This window comes from Hydractinia symbiolongicarpus, chromosome 11 (genome assembly GCF_029227915.1).
Source record: "Hydractinia symbiolongicarpus strain clone_291-10 chromosome 11, HSymV2.1, whole genome shotgun sequence".
Lineage (NCBI taxonomy): Eukaryota > Metazoa > Cnidaria > Hydrozoa > Anthoathecata > Hydractiniidae > Hydractinia > Hydractinia symbiolongicarpus.
In genome coordinates, this window is record NC_079885.1 from 16,764,285 (window position 1) to 16,786,898 (window position 22,614).

At 35.9% G+C, this 22,614-nt stretch overlaps 1 protein-coding gene across 1 annotated transcript; it reads right to left on the minus strand.

Moving 5' to 3' along the window:
• Window positions 1-5,698: 5,698 nt before the first annotated feature.
• LOC130613467 (uncharacterized) lies at window positions 5,699-7,628 on the minus strand. Its single transcript, XM_057434807.1, has 3 exons — window positions 7,517-7,628; window positions 6,552-7,443; window positions 5,699-6,485 (listed from the first exon to the last, which is right to left on the minus strand). Exons 1-3 carry the CDS (start codon window positions 7,626-7,628, stop codon window positions 5,699-5,701), a joined length of 1,791 nt encoding a protein of 596 aa, XP_057290790.1.
• Window positions 7,629-22,614: the final 14,986 nt, after the last annotated feature.

Here is a 22,614-nt window from a genome sequence, read left to right on the forward strand (position 1 = left end):
ATATTATAATAATAAGAAGCTAAGCGTATATCCTACGTTACAAATATATGTGGCACAGAGACGACAACTCCACTGAATAAACTGAATGGTGTTTAGCCCGTGATGGAATAAAGACAACGAAGGGGCATTTCGGACAGAGTTTGGAAGCTTCTCCCATAATTTAGACGCAATATAAGATACGCTTAATAGACCATGCTTTGTGGTGCGAATTCTGCACCTTTCAAGAGAACTTTATGCACGGAAACTATATGCTGTCTTTTTTGAATGCAAAAACATCATTCATGTAGGAGGGAATCTGTTTCATTTTTGTTTTAAAAACCTCCTTTAACAATTTTCGGCAGAAATTTTCATGAATACTGATTCTGCATTCATTTTCAATTCTGTCGCCTAAAAGTCTATTTGCTCTACTATGAATGCTATTAACTTTATGTAGTAGATCTCTACTTGAAAATCCCCATATAAGAGGGCAGTAATTAAATATGCTAGAAATAAATGAACTAGCAATAGCATTTCCCTTATAATTAGACATATATGGTGATATACGTTTTAGGGCATTGACCTTGGCATTAGCCTTCTTACATAATGGAAGAACATGTTGCCTGAAAGAAAGCTGATTGTCAAGAATTATACCCAACAAATTTACGTATGGAGACTCTTGTAATATATTATTATTCAAATTTAAAGTAACAAAATTTTTGTTTTTTGATTTTCCCAGAATGAGCAGTTTGCACTTCTCAGAATTTAACTGAAGGTCATTATTGGAAAACCATGTGCTAACAGTTGAAAAAGCACTTTCTAAACATAACTTCATCTCCTCAAATTGTTTTCCATATGTATAAAGTGTATTGTCATCTGCGTAATTACAAGTTTTAACATCAGCTCTATCATTTAAAATAAACATTAAATCATTTAAATAAATATTGAATAAAAGTGGACCCAGAATCGAACCTTGTGGAACACCACTAATAATCTCTTTCCACAAGCTGAAATAGCCATCAATTACGACTCTTTGAAACCGATTGGTGAGATAACTCCTTAGCACTTTCTGAGAAACCATATCCATGTAGTTTCGCTATTAACAGATTATGATCCACATATTCAAATGCTTTACTCAAATCCATCAATAGCGCCCCTACAGCATTTTCTTTATCAAGATCTTTTCGCCACGATTCTATCATGTAAAGCAAAACATGCTGGCTGCTAAAACCCTTACGAAAACCTGACAAAAGAGGTGATAATTTACTATGAACAAATATATATAGTATACATCGACGTAATATTTGAGGAAACATGGTGGAATTGCTCCTTTGGGACCAGATTTGTTTTCTTTTAGGTTACCAATATACTTTTTCATGATGTCAATTTCAATTGATTTGAAGCTCATTTTGTTGGTAGTGGTAACATGTTTCTTTATCCATATGATACTTGGATGCTGTTCGTAATTCTTGATGACGTTTTCAATATCGTTTTTAATATCCATCAATATTCAAACAATTCGTGACATCAACAAAATGATCATTTATTATATTTGCTATATGTTCTTTTTCACGAAATATTTGATCATTTTCAACTATTACTTGGACTGTATCTTTTACACATTTATTAGAAAATATCGGCTTTACAGTTTTCCAGAACTTTTTGTTATCAAAAATGTTGTTCATATTTAGTGATGTGTAATAAATTCTTTTCGCGTCTCTACAAATAGTCACACATTTGTTTCTTTGCCTTTTAAAGTTTTCCCAGTTTTTATTAGAAGGGTTTTTTTTGTAGATATTTTTAAATCTCGATGGAATCATTATCTCCTTTCGTACTGCTTTTGTTATAAATGTAGAGTTATTACTTCTAACAACTTTGTATTTTATAGGGGCGTGTTTGCTGACCAACTGACTGAATTGTTCGTCAAAGTCGTTGTAATTTAAGTCATTGTTTAATGCAATAAGTGACTCAAGGTCATGTTTAAAATGTTCGTCATTAAAAAGTCTGTAACAACGATAATTTACAATTTTAGGATCTTTCTTTGGTATTTCCACATTTAAGAAAGTTACAACTATATCGTGATAATCAGAAAGGTCGTTTACCAAAATGCTAATGTGGTGGAATCGTTTAGAATCAGACACCCATATGTGATCGACACATGATGGATTTTGCAATGATTTGTGACACGTTGGTTTTTTAATGAGGTTTTCTAAACATAACTCTGAATTAAAAAGTAGCATATCATCGTCATGTTCAACAGCATTGAAATCACCCATTAAAATAATATTATCAGAATTAATTTTCGAAAGAAACTCACGAATGCATCTTGTAAAATATTTAGTATTCAAGGATGGTGGTTTTATAAATGCCAGCAACAATCCATTTTTGTTTTTACGTAAATTAATTTCCAAAAATATTGTTTCTATATCTTCTGGTAAGGACGATTTATCGATTTCTCTGCGAACAATGTTATTTCTAACATAAAACATAACACCTCCACCATATTGGTTTCTATCGTTTCTGAATGGTGGATAAAAACCATCCATATAAAATTGTGAGTTCAGAAAGCTTCCATCAAGTTTTGTTTCTGATACTAAGAAAATATCAACTTTATCACACAAGAGATTGTTTAACTGTTCAATTTTTTTTCGGATTAAGTTGATGTTCAAGTGTCCAATCATTAGTTTGGACATGTTTTTCGTTTTCAAATACTTAATGGATTTGACATCACTAATTTGAGGAGATTCAATTGATAGAAGTGCGTCTCTGTGCAGTACATATCAGCACTTGTTGATATAACTGGCAAATGTTTTAGTATGTTCTTTGTTCCATTCTTATTCAAATGAAGTTTACTACCGTTCAAATGGTGTTTGCTGATATTACTATGTTTTATGTAGCAAATATTTCTTTCTTTACATGATCGTTCTAAAATCCTGTTAAGTTCTAATGCCTTTCTGCTAAAATTATCATCTCGCATAGTAAGTCCAGACACCATCACAGATATATATGCATGTCACGGATTTTTCAAACTCATGATGTGAAACGCAACTTTCATTTACAGAAGTATCAACATTGTATTCAGCAAGATTTTCTAAGAGTTTCTGTAGTGTTGGTTTTCTATCATGTAGAGTTTTGTATTTACTGTTATGTTCACATCGAACCATTTTTAGTTGTTCTTTTACTGTAGATTCGTTTCGGCGCTGATACATCGTATTTTTTCTTCTGTGTCAAACGGCACATATTCAATTGATCTTTTATCGCTGTATTGTGCCGCAATAAATGATCGCTATTCTTCGAAATAATATTCTCATTCCCTAGAGGGTTGCTATGAATTTCGTGATCCGTATTAGAGGTCTCCGAAGACAAATCATTTACCGTCATAATTTGGCTTTCGTCACGAGAAGGTTTTACCGTCGTCATGCATGATTGACTTCGCCGTTCGTTTATACATTCCACTAAAACTTCTAAAAAACCAGTCAAATCATTCAACTGTTTTTTCAAAAAAGTGTTATCTTCCTGTAACATTATAATACGGTTTTCTAAAATTCTATGATTATCACCAAATTTATTCTTGTCGTTTGCAATTTCTTTTACTTCTGACATAATCTCAGTACGAAATATATCTATACGTTGTTCTATACACTTTTGTAAACCATTAGGAATAGTTTCATTATCTTCACATTCTCCACAGGAAGATCTAAAATCCATTTCCAATATCTCATTGCTTGAAAGGAGCTTTCCATTTAAGTTAACATACTCAAAATCTTTAACAACTTTAATACAACGTTTCCGCTTATCCGCCATCTTTCCACAAATCATTTAATGAAGTAAATGAAGTAAAGTACCCATCGACATCCGTGCCGTCTATGCCAGGGATGCGAAAACTTCGGAAGGTCCTATGGTGAGCATGCTTATGTTTCTGGGGTGTGAAGTCTTGCTCCTTTTGCTGGTCGTCTTCAGCATGATCCTCCCTCGCCTCTTCTTCGACTTCGCCCATCAGGGTCTTCTTGGCTCCATCATAAAGAGCAAGGATGCGATTTTTTACCGATGTGTATATACTTTGCACCGGCTTTTTAATAGCCTCTGTACATAGTTCACAAGCCAGTCAGACCACTCCCGCAGCTTACTCTTGACTACTGTGCGGGTCTTTCTCATCTCTTGGGGCTCAAAAACATTCATGGCTTCAGGTGTCGGGAGCCGGGGCTCAATCTTACTCTTAATAGGACGGGTCTTTCTCATCTTTTGACGCTCAAAAACATTCATGGCTTCAGGTGTGAATGCTTCCCACGGAGCAGAAACAGGTCTTGGGGTGCCTCTAATAAAGCAATAATGTCGGCCTTGCGTAGCTTGTAATATCCCCTGAGTCCGCGGGCTTTTGCCTCATCACGTAATTGTTTCACAGTATAAACATTCATATCCTCTTTATTATATGATGGTATAGCTCAACCAACAACATTTCTGGGACAGAATTCGATTAGGGAACGTCCCTATACATTATGCAATGAAGCGTGACATCATTTCTGGAGCAGTTGCTCATTTGCTGTATGATGTGTGTGCATACGTGCGTGGCTGTCCCAGAACTAACATTTTCCTATCTCTATATTGCCTTTTGCAGCCTATTAAAGACCATACACGCAAATCACGTGTTTTCTCCTGCCTGAGCAGGTTATCATTGGTCTATTCCCTCCAGTTTCAATGGACTACGACATTCCAAGTCGTTTTCGTTGGCGCCGTGGCGTTGAAAGACCGGCAACTACGTGCACAGCCCTTTAAAGGCTGTAATATGGCCTTTTGTAGCCTAATAAAGGCCTTATACGTAAACACCGTGCTTCCACAGGAACAGGCAGGCTACCATTGGTCTAGTGCTCCCAGTCGCTATGGACTACGGCGTCCCAAATAGTTTTCCAAGAAGGCATTGCTTTAGAACACTGTTAACTACGTGCCCGACCCTCTGCAAGCTGTAATACTTTCTTTTGGAGCCTAATAAAAGCCTTACACGTGAATCACGTGCTTTCAAGCACCCGGAAAGGCTACCATTGGTCTAGTGTTCCCAGTCTCAATTGACTACGACGTCCCAAGTCGTTTTCGTTGGCGCCATTGCTTTAGAACACTATTAACTACGTGCACAGCTCTCTAAAGGCTGTAGTATGGTCATTTGCAGCCTATTAAAGGCGTTATACGTAAATACCCTCGTTCCACCTGCCTGTGGAGGTTACCATTGGTATAGGCCTTCCAGTCTCAATGGACTACAACATCCCAAGTCGTTTTCTTTGACGCCGTGGCGTTGGAAGACCGGCAACTACGCGCACAGTCCTCTAAATGCTGTATTATTGCCTTTCTAGCCTGATAAAGGCCTTACTCTTTGAAAAAATCAGGATCATTAATCGCATGTACCAAAACCAGACTACGTACCGAACGAAACGTTTCGCGCTTGACGTTTTCATTTTGATTTTTGTATTCGACCAGCACACGTCTTACGTTACCATCATTACCGATCTCGACCGACTTAACCATTCCGTAGGTGTAGGTTTTGGAAATAGCTGAATCAACCTTTGCTAATAACACAACATCACCGAATTCAAGATTTCTATCTTGTGAAAACCATTTGGTTTGTTGCATCAGTTTTGGAACGTGGCTTAGCAACTAATTTTCGAACCATGCGTCGTAAATTTTTGGTTTAAAGAGTTGGTCTTCAGGAGCTTGAATGGATTGTCAGAAACAATTAGATTTCCAACAGGGCTTCTATTGTTATTTCGTCCAAGAATGAGCTGTTAGGGGTGATGAGATCCATGTTCCCGACTTCCACAACGTTGCCAACAGCAAGCGGAAGGTTGTTGATTGTGTTTGCTATAGTCGATACCAGTGTCTCCCACTGTAGGATGGAAAACCTCTGGTTGGTGACTGCTTTTTCTAAGGATTGATTGATTTCCTTTATCTTCCTCTCCACTTTTCCATTAACGTTGTGGCCACCGACAGGGCATGTCTCGAACTCCACGCTTCGTACTCGGAACACTTGTGTTTTTATATCTGTGAAATTCAGCTTCATGGTCTTTGATCCTTTAACGAGTTGAGAACCTTCATCGCAGAACACTTTCTTCGGAAAGCCATATCTGGTAGAAAAGCGGGTGAAGGATTGTATGAATGCTATCGATGAGTAATCATCCATTACGTTGATCATCACAGCTGAAGTTGAACAGCAACGGTACACAACAAACCTCTTGACTGTGGTCCTCTTGTGAGCAGTTAAGAATGACTGATGAGGACCACTCAAATCCAATTGAGTGTTATAGAACGCAAGTGCAATGGTCATGCTTGATGTAGGAATCTGGCCCATAATGGCTTGAATTTGTTTCTTGTTGATCAGGCGACATTTGATGCACGACTTCTTGATCATCTTCACTAATGGAGGACAATCAATGACATAGACTTTCTTTAAGACCTCCCTAATGGCTGTCTCAATCCCAGCATGTTTGCTTGATTTTCTGTTCCAGTGAACATCATAGATGATGCTGAATGCAAGAGGTGAATTTTTGTGAACCAATAGAACACAAAATGTTTATGCAGTCAAGTCCAACATAGCTTTAGTGAATCTTCCAACAATTGTTGCATTGCTTTTTGACAAGATACGACCATTGTACATCAGAATTCCATCCTTGAGTGTTGAGATGGGTTCGTATTTACGTGGATCGACGAAATACAGAATCTCCTGAGTTGCCTTTTTAAAGAAATACGATTCTGCTAGGTGAATTTCTGTTTCAGTGAGATGTATTGACCTGACAAAGTTGATGGTTGATGAGCACTTGTTTTTGATTGCATCACAGAATTTAATGACGTAAGCAAGTATTCGAACAATAGTGTGGAAGTTCTTGCGACTTGGGTCAATCAGATATTTTGAAAATGAGTATCGCTCTGAAAATCCTTGATCTTCCTTCCTGGTGACGTAGAAAGTTTCCTTGCTGATTTCCTTGATTTCCGAATCATTTAAACATAGGTCTCTAGCGCTTAGGACAGGGAATTGAGATTGATCTCCTCGCATCCAGCCAGATCCATTGATCCTCGGTGATGATTCAGATATGTCCTTGATGGTTGCCCCTTTCCTGGTACCGATATCTGCAATCATGTTGGTGGTGTTTACATAAAACCATTGACTTTTCTCTGTGAATCTTCTTGTCTCTACAACTCGGTTTCGTACATACTGCTTAAGAGGCTTCTCTTCATTTTCAATCCAATGTAAAACGATTTGGATGTCAGTGAACTTTATTGATGACTGATCCCATTCTTTCAAAGCACGTCTTACGGTTTCTCCTGTATGAGTGTTGATAACTGCAGCATACAATTCTGTCCTTGGTTGGGTGAAATCTTTTGGCACAGATCTTGTTCGGCCAAAAAGGAGTTGACAGGAGTATTGCCCATTACGTCCGAGAAATCTTCCGTAGATTGCGACACAAACCATTGAGTGGCTGGCATCTGCGAAGTCAAGTGTTTCAATGTTCAAACTGACAGTATTCAGGTACTATGGCACGCTTGAACTTTATGGTACCAAGTTCCTTGATAAAATTGAAAATTGATTCCCAGATTGGACGCAGATTGTCTAGAATGGTGTCATCCCAGTCAAGTTTCTGATGAACAAGTTCTTGGAAGTCAACTTTCATCGCTGCCAAATTGCGATGCCAAAATCGTTTTGAAGTTGCAGTTGAACATCTTGGGGAAGGTTGCGCATGTAATTGACATAACCAAGCTGATGCAACTTGGCTTCCGATTCAAGCACATCTTGCTTGTCCTTCTGATTCTTTGGTAAATTGAGCTTACGAACTTGTTGTATGTAAACTTTCATTGCCTTTTCCCTGTTGTTGGTAAGTCTTGTATCTGGATCGGCTACAAATGGAAGAAGTGCTGTAGCGGTGTTGTTTTTGAAGTTTATTGTAATTGAAGAGTTGATGATGCTTTGTTCGACTTCCTCTTTGCAGCTGATGATTTCATTTGACGGATGCTTACGCATCTTGCAATCTCTACAGTTTGGACAGCGGTATACGATTTCACTGCCTGAAGCCTCAACCTCCTCGAAGACCCTCATGAAATGTGGACTGATGCATCTGCGCATCTGTGAGGTTTGATGGATGTAGGTCTTTCAGGTTGTGTGACTGACTGTATCCCAAGAGTGGAACGTTTGGTTGATTCCTCATCATGTTGAATTGACTTGAGAAGACAGTGGTGGCCATGGTTGAGTGAAATTGTTGATACAGTTTCGTGAAGCTGCAGTGTGGACCACCAACAACGCCTCTTCCTCCTGATGAGTTTATAAACTTCATACAATGCAAGTCCAGATGGTAATTGGGTTACCATATTTGGGTGGTGACGAAGGTACTTTATCCCAATCATCAAGTGTACCTCTCCGCCGATGGTTTATGGAAACTTCGGAAGTGGATTTGTTCTTCCTTTTGCTACGTGAATGTCGACGATGTCACTCTCAACGTCATGCAACGGATAATTTGGGAATCTGGACGTAATTTGATCCAGGCATGGTCCAGAAAATACAACTTCCTGGCCATCATGTGACGGAAATGTGATGCTGTAGACACCATCCGACTGCGCTTGACACTCTTCGACACCTCCGATGGTTACTGGTTCGGATGTCATCATCTTGGCTCTGCTTCTGAGTAGCTGGATGCCTTTTTTTGCTAATTACAAAATCACTACAACCGGTATCGTAGAAGATGAGTAGGTTGCTGCCGTTGATTGTGATTTCTTTGCAAATGATGGTAAAGACGGGTTTTTGATGAATCGTTTGACAAAGGTTTGCACGAGTTGTTGGTTCGTAAGTAACATCTTGTGGTCCTCGCTTACCAGAACATCCCTTTTCACGATGTCCTTCTGGTGTGATGAATGAGTGCATACAAAGTCACGTTGACACTTTTCTTCAGCATGTTTTCCGAAGGATGCGTCTGCACCAGGGAACAAGCATTGTACACAGAAACCTTTTTGTTGAAGAAGTTCGAATCGATCAGCAGGTGATTTCAAAACAAATAATTTGCATGTGTAGTACTGGATGATCTTGCTTCCTCTTGGACCGTCTGTTGAGATGTGGTTTGATGTTTCGTCAGGTGAATTGCAGATGCAGCATTTTGGTTCACTTGTGTCTTGATTCCAGTGGCATAAGGTGCTTCGTTTGCCTCCATACTGCTTCGCTTCTTCTTTCTTGTGTGCATCAGACTGCTTGAAGATCAGGAAATGTTTCTGCTCACTGACTCTCCTCTCTTTGCTGAGAAAGACAATCAACTTCTGCCAGGTTTCTTTTTGGCTGAGGTTGTCTTCACAGTTGTGTTCAAGGAAGGTGGTTGAGCGTCGATCACCAATGACTTGATGGATTCTTGTGATTGTATCGCCGTAGTAGGAGGTATTCTTCTATCTTGTGCTTCTCAGCTAGCGTTGCAACTTCTTTCATTAGGCTGATGAGTGTGCTCATGCCAGAAACGAGCTTTTCGGAATCCCTTTTGTTGAATTCAAGATTCTTCAGTTTTTGTAATTTTTGTGTCATCATTACCTTTGCATCACCAAACGACTCTTTGAGACGTTTCCATATGTCACCGATTTTGTCAATGTTTTTGACCATTGTTAGTGCAGGATCTGCCAGGTAGTTGTTTCGTAGCAAGTCTGGCAAAAGATCTGCTGCTGTTGTTGACAGGTGCATTTTTTCGAAATTGCTTCGGAATGTATAGTAGTCAGTGTTTGAATCATATCCGGAGAACTTCTGTAGTTTGATGTTGAGGTTCGATTTCTTGAAGCCTGCATGTTTGTTAAGTTCTCTTATTTACGTATCCCCGAACTTAAGTTGCTGACAATGTTTGTTTTAGTTCATTGAGCTGCATGTAGTTTTCACCAGTCTTTTTGATATCGGTTAGTAGGCCAGCATTGGTTAATGAGGTTTCAAGGCATTCTTTGTAGTTGTCCTTGATCTTGTCTAGCTTGGTGTTATGTGAAAGATCTTTTCTCAACTGCAAGAGTTCATTTGAGTCAACTGTCTTAACGTTTTGGCTGAATATGACTTCTAGCTCTTTGATGGCTGCATTGGTGCATTTGAGTAGAAAGGTGACGGCTTGCTTTTTCTGCCTGGTTTCATTTACGGTGACCATCTGCTGTTGAAGCCTTGCTTTTGTCTTAATATCACTCGCTCACCGTTTTTATGAGATCCCTTATCGAGATGATAGCTTGATTGACTGAGATCTTCGTATCCTCTCCAAGCTGCTCCCTTTGGATGTTAACTTTGACCTCTTTTCTACAAATGGAGCTTCTGATTTGATCCAGCTTGGTAATGATGATGTTTAGTTCTTCTGCACCCAGATCCTTGATGGGGCTTTCGTCGATGATGTCCATTGCTTCCTGGGCTAATACCATCATGTAAATACCATTATCACTGGGTTCAGCCATGGTTGGTGTGGTTGTTGCAGGTGATAACGAAGGACTGGCTTGCTCGTGAAGTGAAAGATTGTTGAATTGAGCAGTAACTTCCTCCCCGAGTGGAACGACTTGACCTGTACTGATCAGTAGATTATAATTAATCCTGTTTCCTCGTATTGTCATTGGACGTTACACATCAACAGCTTGAATAATTTGATACCTGTTTGAATGTAAGGCGGACTGGGTTATTGAGAATTGACTTGTTTGTAACTTGTGAATATGTTCAAACTAAAGTAAATTTTTACAAAAATTTTTAATAAACTAAAAAATTGAACTGACAAATTCTAGAGTGACAATAATATTGAGTTTGAAAAATTAAAATTGACTTAACCTAAGAAGACACACTTAAGAAACAAAAATGGCTGACACTGAAATAAAACAAAACTTACCAGGTAGTCAGTGTAAATAGTACTGAGTGTACCCAGTGCAGATTATTTTTAAATTAAACTTGTTTAAAGTTGATTTGACAGATGTTATAAAATTAGTCTTTGAAATTCATGTTACAACAGAAATAATTGCCTAGTGAATTACATACAAAATTACAGCATTTATCTAAGATGAGCATAAGGAATAAAATAAAATAATGACCTAAGGGAATATAAATAACATACATGATTTTTTGATAATAATCAATTGAATATAATCACCTAGGGACCATAACAATAAAAATAAATGTGATTAAAAAAGATAATGGTGGAAAAAGACGAGGAGAAATTTTTGTCTTTATAAATGTTCATGTTGCAGCAAACGTAGTTAGATAGATATCATGGTAATCACCTAGCGTAACTTGATCACCCTCCGGCTTGATGCAATTCTATACTTGTGTAGCATGCTCGTAGTCTTCGGTAAGGATTTCTTTCATATTGAGCTTGATATAAAAAGCCTTCTATGGAGGTAGCTCCAACTCTTCAAATCGTTGCCAGCCATCCATGTATTCAAGGGTAGACTTCTTTAGGTCGCATTGTCTTGAACAAGTCTACCTTATTGAAAAACCATCGGAGATTTACACACTGTTCATCGCTAAGGTTGCTTGATAGATTATCTGGGCTCGATGCAATAAATCTACAGCTATCGATGAATCTGAGCTCTATGTTCTTAAATACCTGCTCTCTGCTCGACTTTGTAACACCTGCTAACGTCACCTTAACATTGACGTTAAAGCTGATATACTTCTCAGAATTTTCCGCGATGCAGCCTATGTCTTTTGTATTGTATTTCTCTCTTAGTTCTCTAATGAAAAGATGCGTGTCGTACCCACTCAGGTTATAGAAGATGATGGGGATGTGTTTTGGAATTTTATACGCTAGGTTGCAATTGTTATGGGCTGCACTTTGGTAGAGACCTGTGTAATGACAGTGATCTCGAACCTTGCGATTATGCGCAGATTTTCTCATACAGATGTGGCATTCTGTTGCCTTGTTGTACTCTTTCTTTTTCATTTCCGTGAGCTCCGTCATCGGCTGCTGTGGGAATGTATTATAGCTACAACCTCTTCACCTCGTCTTCCAGATGGTCCACGAATCGCTTAACACAATCTTTGCCACGGTAAACTGTTCGTGGATTCGGTACATCTCCATAAGCAAATTTGCTATATGTGCACCAGCTTGATGGCACATGCTTGTTCAGCTTCCTGGTCTTACTCTTTCTACGATCTTCTACCGGGATGAGTAGACTTTTAAAGTCTGCATAAATCGCAAATGGCACCTTAAACAGCATCTGACCATGCTGGTATTGCATCTATTTTCACTTTCCTTTGGCATCGTAATCTTAACTGCTTCGTGATCTATGCAGTAGTTATAGCGCTTGTTTCTCGATTCGATTGTGTTGATTGCCGCTAGATAGTTTAGACAAAAATGCTGTAGGTTACGTTTTATACGATTCTCTCGACTCAACAATCTTGATAGGTTTTTGATGCAGGTGGAGTGTGTCTTTCTATCGTTTTTTATGAGTAGCAGGTTTACCTGTTTACTACGCGTGATGTTGTGGTTGGATCGTCGCAGGGTATTAATGCTCTTCTTCGTCATGTAAAGCACGTTTCCAGCAATGTCTGGGCTGTTCTTCATAAACTTGGATATGCTTTTGATAGTCGTAGGGAACTCTATGCTCTGCCAGTTGTAGCGATATTCGAATTCTCGTAGTTTGGATATCCTTTGCACATCTTCCCCGATCTCTTCATGGTGTAAGGATGCTATGACGCTCCTCTTAAAGCACTCTTCATCTTCGTCCTTGGGGTTGATGATAGCCTTTTTTGCAGAGATCCATGCGGGCAGTTCTATGTAAGAAGAACCTCTCGTGAGATGCAGTCAAGGAAAACGACTTTCCTTGCTGTCAAGGAAAACGACTTTTGACCTTGTAGTCCGTTGAGATTGGAAGGAATAGATCAATGGCCACCTGTCTCAGCGCCTGGAACCACGGGAATTAAGCGCAGGGCCTTTATTAGGCTGTAAAAACCATATAACAGCCTTTGTAGGACCTTTCCTCCAAGGTAGGACTGTGCACGCAGTTGTCGGGCTTCTAAAGGCCTGGTGCATAGGAAAACAACTTGGGACGTTGTAGTCCATTGAGATTAAGAGGACTAGATGAATGACAACCTGTCTCCGCGCTTAGAACTACGTGAATTACGTGTAGTGCCCTTATTTGGCCGTAAAATGCTATATTACAGCCTTTAGAGGCCTGTGCATGCAGTTGAGGGGTTTCTAAAGGCCTGGTGCCAAGGAAACGACATGAGGTGTTTTAGTCCAATAACAATGAAAGTACTAGACCGATAGCCACATGTTTGGGCGCTTGGAACCACGTGATTACGTGTAGAGCCTTTATTAGGCCATTAGAGGCTACATTACAGCCTTCGGACGCCTGTGCACGCATTTGGCTGGCGTCTAAAGGCGTGGTGCCAAGGGACGACTTGAAACGACGTAGTTTATTGACATTGGAAGCCCTAGACCGATGTCCACCTGTCTGCGAACCTGGAAGCACGTGATTTGCGTGTAGGGCCTTTATTGGGCTATAAAGGGCCATAATAAAGCGTTTGGAGCCCTAAGCACGCAGTTGGCGTGTTTCTAAATGCCTGGTGCCAAGGAAAACAACTTGGGACGTTGTAGTCCATTGAGTATGGAAGCACTAGACCGCCTGGTCTAGTCCTTCCAATCTCGCCTGGTGCCAAGGAAACGACTTGAGGCGTTGTAGTCCAATGACAATGAAAGTACTATACCGATAGCCACCAGTCTGGGCGCTCGGAACCACGTAAATTAAGTGTATGCCCTTATTAGGCTGCGAAAGGCAATATTACAGCCTTTGTAATTAATAAATATTCTCAATCTTTCCCGCAGGCGATTTTTACTAATTAATCCAGTGAAATGACAAGCAACAAATTTAGAGGTATAAAGCACAGTAATTTTCTGTGTTTTGAGCACAGCAAAGAAGCCTTTAAGGAGAAGGTTTCCTAATGTTTGTACTCCTTCTATTTATTTTACAGATGGAGTATTTTCTTCGGGAAAAAGAATATACCCCAAATGTTTTGGAAGACGTTCAAAAGTCGAAGGTAGGTAGGTAGCTAACTAAAACTCAACTAAATATAATTTTTATATGAACTAAATGGTTTGTACGTATACCACACTAGCTATAAATAAGTATAAGCATAGCTTTTTAGGTGTCATGTGATTCCATATCCTTATTTCAAAAAGAAGATTTTTTAAAGATAGGTAATGCATTAGGCGATGTGTACATCCTACTAAATAAATTTGCACAAGAAAGAAAACCAGAGTTTAAAAGAGCCCCTAAATAACAATCCAAGATTTTACATTGGAATCGTACATCGAAGAATGTGGAACATCCACGTGCAAAGTTGCTTTAATGACAAAGGAAATTAATTTTGTTAATTAATTTTAAATGGATGATAATAGTGACTTTGGACTACCTGAATGTATATAACATGTTTTGTGTTTTGACATTCACGTGTTTAAAAGTTGTTTTGTATTGAATTTTATAACTAATAATTTGTATTATATGTACACAATCGGTTAATACTTGTAATAAAAGCTATCCTGTAAAATATTGTCTTTGAAAAATGACATACCCACAACATTTAGATTGTTTTTGAAGTTTTATTTCCATTTTATGCTTTTCAAAGTTTTCACATATCATCTTTTGTGTACATATGTACCGGCCTGTAAAATCCTGCCTCAGTCTGCAAAATACACATTTTGATTAGATGACATACCTGAAATGTGTTAAATATTTTTCCATTGTTATAGTAAATAGAACCTAATTCATTTTCATAATTCCCATGAAGCTTATTTGTAATTTAGGAACTGGTCTGCAAATCCTTTAATGGTCTGGAAAATACACGTTTTGGTCATGTGACATGTCCGAATTTTCATATGTTATTCACAATATTATTATTTATATACCCACCAATTTTCAGAACTCAGGTTGTGAATATTTATAAATAATACTTTTCCCACTGATGCCTCATAACTAGCAACAACAGTTTTCAGGATTTAGGCAATTTCCCTCATTTCATAGTGTCGGATTAGTTTGGACTTAAAAGTTGATTGACCCCTCTTTTTTCTCTCCTTTTATACTCTTTCAAATGGTATTAAACTTGCACAATCATATGTTTATATGAGCTATCGTTTATATGTTTTACTTTCCTAATCATGTGTTTTTGCGCCACGTGAAAGGGGGCATCAATGGTTGTACATCTATAAGACTTAATTATCTGAAGAAGATTTCTCATCTTAGATAATTTATTATCTGAAGAAGATTTCTCATCTTAGATAATTTATTATCTGAAGAAGATTTCTCATCTTAGATAATTTATTATCTAAAGATTTATTATCTTAGATAATTTATTATCTCAGATAATTTTTTATCTGGAAGATTTATTATCTTAGATAATTTATTATCTAAACTAGTCGATAAATCCCGTGGAGTAATCCACTTAGGCAGAAGGACAATGGAAAAATAGGTTGTTTTAGTTTATTTGCTGACGTCAGCAGTGTTTGCCTTTATCGTATAGATCTTGAAATGCTGATCAAGAAAATGTATATGATCATGTATCTTTGACAAGCGGTTGCAGAGATATCAAGGTTTAAAGGTTTTTTGATGACGTCATCAAACCGTCCATTCCGAAACGGATTCGGGGACCCAGGTTTGGAAAACTTACCCAAATTGGTCCCAGGTTGTCCCTAGTTACCCACGCGGTGAAAAAACATTGACGTCACCACCTCGTTTCCAAGTTATTTGGCCTCAAAGTTTTAAGTGCATTGTAATGGCTTCACTAATCTTAATTAACTTTCCTTTGACGTCAATACTATTTTATCGGTAAAGTTTGGTAAATTACAGAACAATTTTATAGGCGATGTTTTATAGAATTTGTTAAAGAAAATTTTGAAGAATGTAATCCACTTTGCAAAAGTGACAGACAGACACACGGAACTGGCGTATTATTATATAGACTAGCTGTTTCCCGTGGAAGAATCCACTGTATTCCATTTAATTTATGTAGCAGATATATGTCCATCAAAAAACAAACAATACAGCAGTGCGCATCTTACATCTGCATTATTATATAAATGACCAAAAAAATTAAAGGTTTTCAACAACTGCAGTATTTATGTGACATTTAAAATCTAAATCTACTAAAATTACTTGCTCTGACCATCTGACAAATGCGAAAATTATTCGGAAAGAAGTTTCCAAAAGCATTTCAACATACATCTCACCCATAAAATTTAAATCACTTAAAACGCCACATATATACAAAAAAGCTGATCAATGTCAAACACAAATCTCTCTCATTGTATATGTTAAAATCAGTTAGTTTATTGCAAACCCTGCCAAAGGTTGACACACAATGTGAAAAATAAACAATAAATTGTGCCTCTGACAGAATTTTTTATCTAAGGTGTAAAAAAAGGGATTTGCAAGGACAAATTATAATGCAATAAAACATTATTTGATATATTGCATACAGTCCCTCCTCACCAAACTTTAGACAAAATGCCAACAAAAAACGGTGTTTAAATCTAAAATTAATAAAGTCCTTTTAGCAATTTGCATGCTGTTTTACCATCAATAAAGTAAACAAAATTTCAAATCTCACATAGTATTCTGTCACAAATTTTCATAAAATATATATATAAGTCATAATGAGTCATGTTAAACAACAGCAATCAATCTGTATATAAGTTCATTTTATGTCAATTTTTGCACCAATTTTGCAACACAAAATACAAATTCTAAATAATACTAAAATCTCTTATTTTGGTCCTTCACATACCGACGGTCTCCCACAAAAGTTTAATCAAAATGTAAAAAATGAGAGGTAACGACAAAATCAAAGTTTGCAAAATTTAACTATTTCAGTACATATATCTACTGCATATGCCCTCTAAAACAATATTTTAATCCAAAATGCCAAAGAAAAACAGTTTGCAACAAAAAATCAGTCATTTCGATAATATTGCATACACTCTTTCCTCACAAAAGCTTCACAAACTGTAAAAAAAAGAATGGTTGTAGGGAGTGCTTCTGATTCAACAAAAAAAGTTTTTTTGACATATTGCATCTAGCCCTTACCCATTAAATCTTACACAAAATTTCCAAAACTATATACGATTTAGAACACATCAAATTTAAATCGAGAAGGATCAGTCATTTCGATATATTGCACGGAGTCCTCCCCAGTAAGAATTTATACAAAATATAGAAAAACAAAGCTTGCAAGGTGTAAAATTGAATTCTTCTTCTGTGTATATATATATGGTCCTTCCTCGCAAAATTAACATAAAATGTCAAAAAGGTTCAGATATAACATCTAACACAACAAAAATCAGTTCTATCAGTATATGTCATGCCATTGTCTTCCACCAAATGTTCCCCTTAAAGTTTCACAGACACAGCCTGTAAATTAAAAACAACTAAGATCAGGTATTTTGGTCTATTTCATACCATTCTGTTCCAAATAACTTATAAAATGTAAAAATTGAGTGGTAAAACAGAAATGTCAAAAAGAAGAAAAAAATAGCTTACAAAGAGTATAAAATTGAAATCAACAAAGTAGCTCTTTTGGTGTATTAAATATAAGCCATACACACAAAAGTTTACACTAATTGTAAGAAAATGGTTGTGTTTAGTAATTCTAAATTAAGAAAAGTCAGTTCTTTTAGCATGCTGATTAAGGTTTTTGCCCACAATTTGAAACAAATTAAATTTACATTTTAAAAATAAGTAATTTCTGAACTTTATCTTCAGAATATTTGGAGGAAAAGAACTTCGCAAACCAAAAAAAACCCAGGAAAATGTTTAAAATTTTCAGGGTTAATAACGTTTGATGTGTTTTGTGGGAATATATATATACTGGGAATCTTTAGTTTAAAGCTAGCATTAGCTAGCTACAGCAGCTAATAGCTAGTCACTTAAATATAAACTGGAGACTTAGCTAGGTATAAAGAACATGGCTACATATATATATATATATATATATATATATATATATATATATATATATATATATATATATATATATATATATATATATATATATATATATATATATATATATATATATATATATATATATATATATATATATATATATATATATATATATATATATATATATATATATATATATATATATATATATATATATATATTCCTAGCTAGCTAGCTAGTTGTTGGTGATGGTTGGCTTTTTATGATGCTAGCTATAAAACATGTCTGGCAACAATAATATAATCAAAACTGAAAATAAAACATGAAAAAACCTTACAGAACCTTGCTATGATTAATTTATAAAACCATGCTCTTCTTCAAATGTTTTTTTAAAGATTTATTTTGAATGAAAGAGTAGAGAATACTCAAAAAGAACAGCCATCTTTTTCGTAAACACAATTTCCGTTTTATGCTAGGAACTTCATTTAACAGTCCGTATGCTTTGTGAATATCTAATACCGTTTCATATGTAGCGATACCTATATATATATGCTAACATAGAGTTTTTTGGCATAAGGGTATATATATTTATATCGTTATTAGCAGCGGGTTATATATTTACACCTTATGTGCGATTTCTATGCAGTACATCCCTAATTTTTTTAGTTGAATTTTAGCGTACGGCCACGTCATAGGAAAGTGACCCGTGATTTCCGTGTCGTGGACTCACAGTTTTACTCACGCAAGGGAATTAATATATAAGACTAGCTGAATACCCGTGGGGGAATCCACTGAATCTCTCATTAAACCGATGTAAGGGATACCAAACAAAAACATACAACACAGTAATATGAATTTTTAAAAGTCACAATTTGTATTATTCTAGTTTATAACCACTAAAACAAAACGTCCAAAAAAATAAATATGTGCAGCAATAAAAAAATAACAATAAAGGAGAAAAAAACCCTGGGATTGAAGTTGCTCACAATCTGCGTTATATTTGTACCCGCTGAAACAGAACGCTTAAAAATATAAGCATGTCCAGCAACATAAAAATGCAAAAAGTTTAACAAAATCGAAGGTGGCTAACAAATCTGTTAAAACTATATACTTGCTTTGCCATGCCCGAAATATAAAAGGGAAAATGGTATACCAGACATTAGAAAAAATCGATAAGTCACACAAATAAGGTTATTGCAAAGTTTCCACAACGTACAGATTCTAATGCATCATACCAAATTAGCTATTTAGTCTATTACATATAGCAACCTTCCCAATGCGCAAACGTGCAGTGCATGATAACAATGCAGTGTTTTCGAATTGAAGAATCGAATATTATTTTAAACGGTAACGTAACAGATGTAAACATTGATTTAACTTTGTTTACATTAAGGTTTATTATAACGACATCAACCACTTCGTAGCGTTAAAAACAGTAACAACGAAAAAATACTTTCTACATTTTATATAAACTCTTCTCTATTATATACACGCTGTATTTTATAAGAATAGTGTTTTTTTTCGTTTCCGCCTTCATGTTCTTAGCTTTCCCTGGTGTACTTGCCCATTGTTTTGGAGAGAAAGAGGTTCAGTCATACAAATTTTTATATTAAAAGAAACAACCAAGCTTAGACATATTCTTAGGATATTCTGACCCATTGTTTAGAGTATATTCTTACAAAAAATGTTAAATATGTTCAGGCTAAAGACAAAACATATTTAACTTCATATTAAAGGGAAAGTTTAGCTGGAAGCGTGTAAACGGCTTCAAAACGTCGCTTTACATTTTAGATTCTTATAAAAATTGTGTCAAAAGAAAACGCATTTAAGCTCAAGACGCAACAAGGAACTAAAAATTTAAAGGAAAAGCTGAGCTCTGAAAGTTAAAACGGTTAAAAAAAACGTTACACACCTAAACTTATCTCTTTACCAGATAAACTAAACAACACACCTGCCTTTCTTTGGCTTTCACAGTTAGCTAGCGTCTCTGGATAAAAGACCAATCAGTTTTTTACTTCAATTATTAAACTTCGCTTCATCCCAAAGAAAACAAATTGAAAATGTATAGCTAGCTACAATTGTCTGATACATTTCCAATCAGTTCTCTTTTTGACGTTATATTATCGTACGTTTTTCTTCTTTATAACAGACATTTCTGGCAACAACATAAACTTTTTTTATTCTTGCTCGACATCAACAGTCGCTCTACAATGACAACAGTTTTGTTCTTTACTTCTTAGATTCGAATTATCATTCGAATTCGATAGTTTTTTTAAAAGAAAGCAACTTCGGTCCCAGAACACAAAAAAGATAGAAGAAACAAATAAGCTTTAATCTAACCTCGTGATGAGTAAACCTTGTTTGAAATAACTTTTTTCAGGATTACTTTGAAAAAGAGACAACTTTCTTCGCTTCGGTTTTCATTTTTCAGTTAATAAACTTTGTTTCCGTGAGATACGGCGCGCACATGGTAAACCGGAGGTAAAATTTAATTATTCTATCCCAAACGACCAGCGGGGCTTTTACAACAAAAAAACAAATAAAACCATTTGAAATTAAAATAAAATTTAGTTTTAATGAGTAAGGAAAAAGAGTTTTATTTTAAAAAAAAAATAAGAAAAGAGAATTAAATATTTATATAGTAACCCCCTGATTTGCGTTTTCTTTAACTTGGTAAATTTTAGCGTAACGCCACGTCGTAAGAAAGTGACCTGTGATTTGTGTGACGTGGCCTCACCGTGCGCACACACACACAAGGCGTATTAATATATAGATAAGATTTATTATCTTAGATAATTTATTATCTCAGATAATTTATTATCTGAAGAAAATTTCTCATCTTAGATAATTTATTATCTCAGATAATTTATTATCTGGAAGATTTATTATCTTAGATAATTTATTATCTAAATTAGATTTATTATCTTAGATAATTTATTATCTCAGATAATTTATTATCTGAAGAAGATTTCTCATCTTAGATAATTTATTATTTCAGATAATTTATTATCCGGAAGATTTATTATCTTAGATAATTTTTTATCTTAGATAATTTATTATCTGAAAAAGATTTATTATCTGAAGAAGATTTATGATTTTTTTAAGAGGATTTATTATCTGAAGATAACTTTACAAACTAAATGGTTTCTAAAAAATTAAATGAGTTTCTTCATGGCCCGAATAGGCTTCGGTAACATATAGTAAGAGCTAGATGTTTTTTAAAAGTTTCTCATTATTTTTTTATTGTTTTAAATTTATTTATATTTTTATATTAGGATCCTTTTAAAGAACTACAAATTGTGTATACTACATGTCTAACTTATGCTGGAGAGCACATTTCAATTGATTTCTGGTGACCAGCCGAAAAAAAGTATATACTGTTTTATGAACGTGTGTGTGAGAAAAAGAGCAGAATGAAACTCAACACAAAAACGTAAAATATATTATATAAAATATAAATTATACATTTATGTGAATAAGGCATTTTCCGTTTTTATATATATAACTAGCAAAATTTCATAGCTTAGTGATTTGTTATTTTACTAGTTTTAAAATAGTATAAAAGTTTCCCTGCACAATGTATTTAACATTTTACTAGCTAAAAACACGCTACAAACATTACAGAATCTGCTTCTACCTATAACACCGTCCATCGATTAACAAAGTTCACCGAAAATAGTATTTTTGGAGGTCCTTTAAAGTAAACCATTCTTTTAAGCTAAAATCGTTGATTTAAAAAGAGCAACATATTTCACTTCACATATGCTTGTAATTCGAAAGCCAGCAGTGCCAGCCACAACAACTTCCTTTATCTAACTTAACCAAAAGCGAAGCTTTAATAAAAAATCATTATGCGTTTTCTTTCTCCAGCTGACAAAATTTTCTACGAACACCACGAATACCACGGCTACAAAATTTCAAGTTTAGTTCAGCATGAAAATCTCTTAACAAGTCAGTCGCAATTAATTTATGAGGGGGTAGTTGCACAATTTTTGTTAAGTTCTTATTTCTTTGCTGTTTCATGACTTTGATCATAGTCATAAGAAAAAAAGATAGTCTGCTGACAAACAATGGCTTATTGTTTTATGTTTTTACAAGCAAATGAAGCTCGCACCCAGATCTCCAATCCTGCACAGAAGTTCAAAATGACGATTATTGCCTGTATGTTTTGGTTTGATTTCATAACAGTTTGATGTTTATTCTAATACACCTGGGGAAAATTGCGCAATATTTGGTTGTTCCACTTCCAGAAGACATAGGGATATAAGTATTTTCAAAGTTCCTTTGCCAAATAGTGATTTCAACAAGACATGGGGTGAGAAATTGATCAACATCACAACAAAGGATCGTGTGATTGATAAGCAGCTGAGAAAGCGTATTGATACCTTCAAGTTATATATTCGCGAACGTCATTTCTCGCCTGATCAATTTTATCATAGTCATAAGAAAGAGAGATGGGTACCGCCGTGATTGAGCTCCGCTCCGGTATCTGACTCGCGTTCAGAAATTTTCTAGTGCCCAGTCTACTTTTAGGGGGACCAAAAATTCAAAAACAGGCGGGAAGATTTGTATGCTAGGTAATTTGCAGAAGTTTACCTGGATTTTTTGGTATTATAAACTATGGTTGGAGCTAATTGTTCAGTGTTTGGTTGCTCTAGCTCCCCTGGAGAGACAAGCTAGTCGCTGTGATAATCAAAGATCGCGTTATTGATAAACAGTTGAGAGCACAAATAGATAAACGTAATC

Excerpts from the sequence above, each read along its gene's own strand:
- LOC130613467 (XM_057434807.1), bottom strand. The coding sequence starts at position 7,628 with ATGAAAGTTGACTTCCAAGAACTTGTTCATCAGAAACTTGACTGGGAT. Across the intron at positions 7,444-7,516 it reads CAATTTTATCAAGGAACTTG|ATGCCAGCCACTCAATGGTT; the intron begins GTACCATAAAGT and ends TTGACTTCGCAG. Across the intron at positions 6,486-6,551 it reads GGAAGATTCACTAAAGCTAT|CATCATCTATGATGTTCACT; the intron begins GTTGGACTTGAC and ends TCTTGCATTCAG.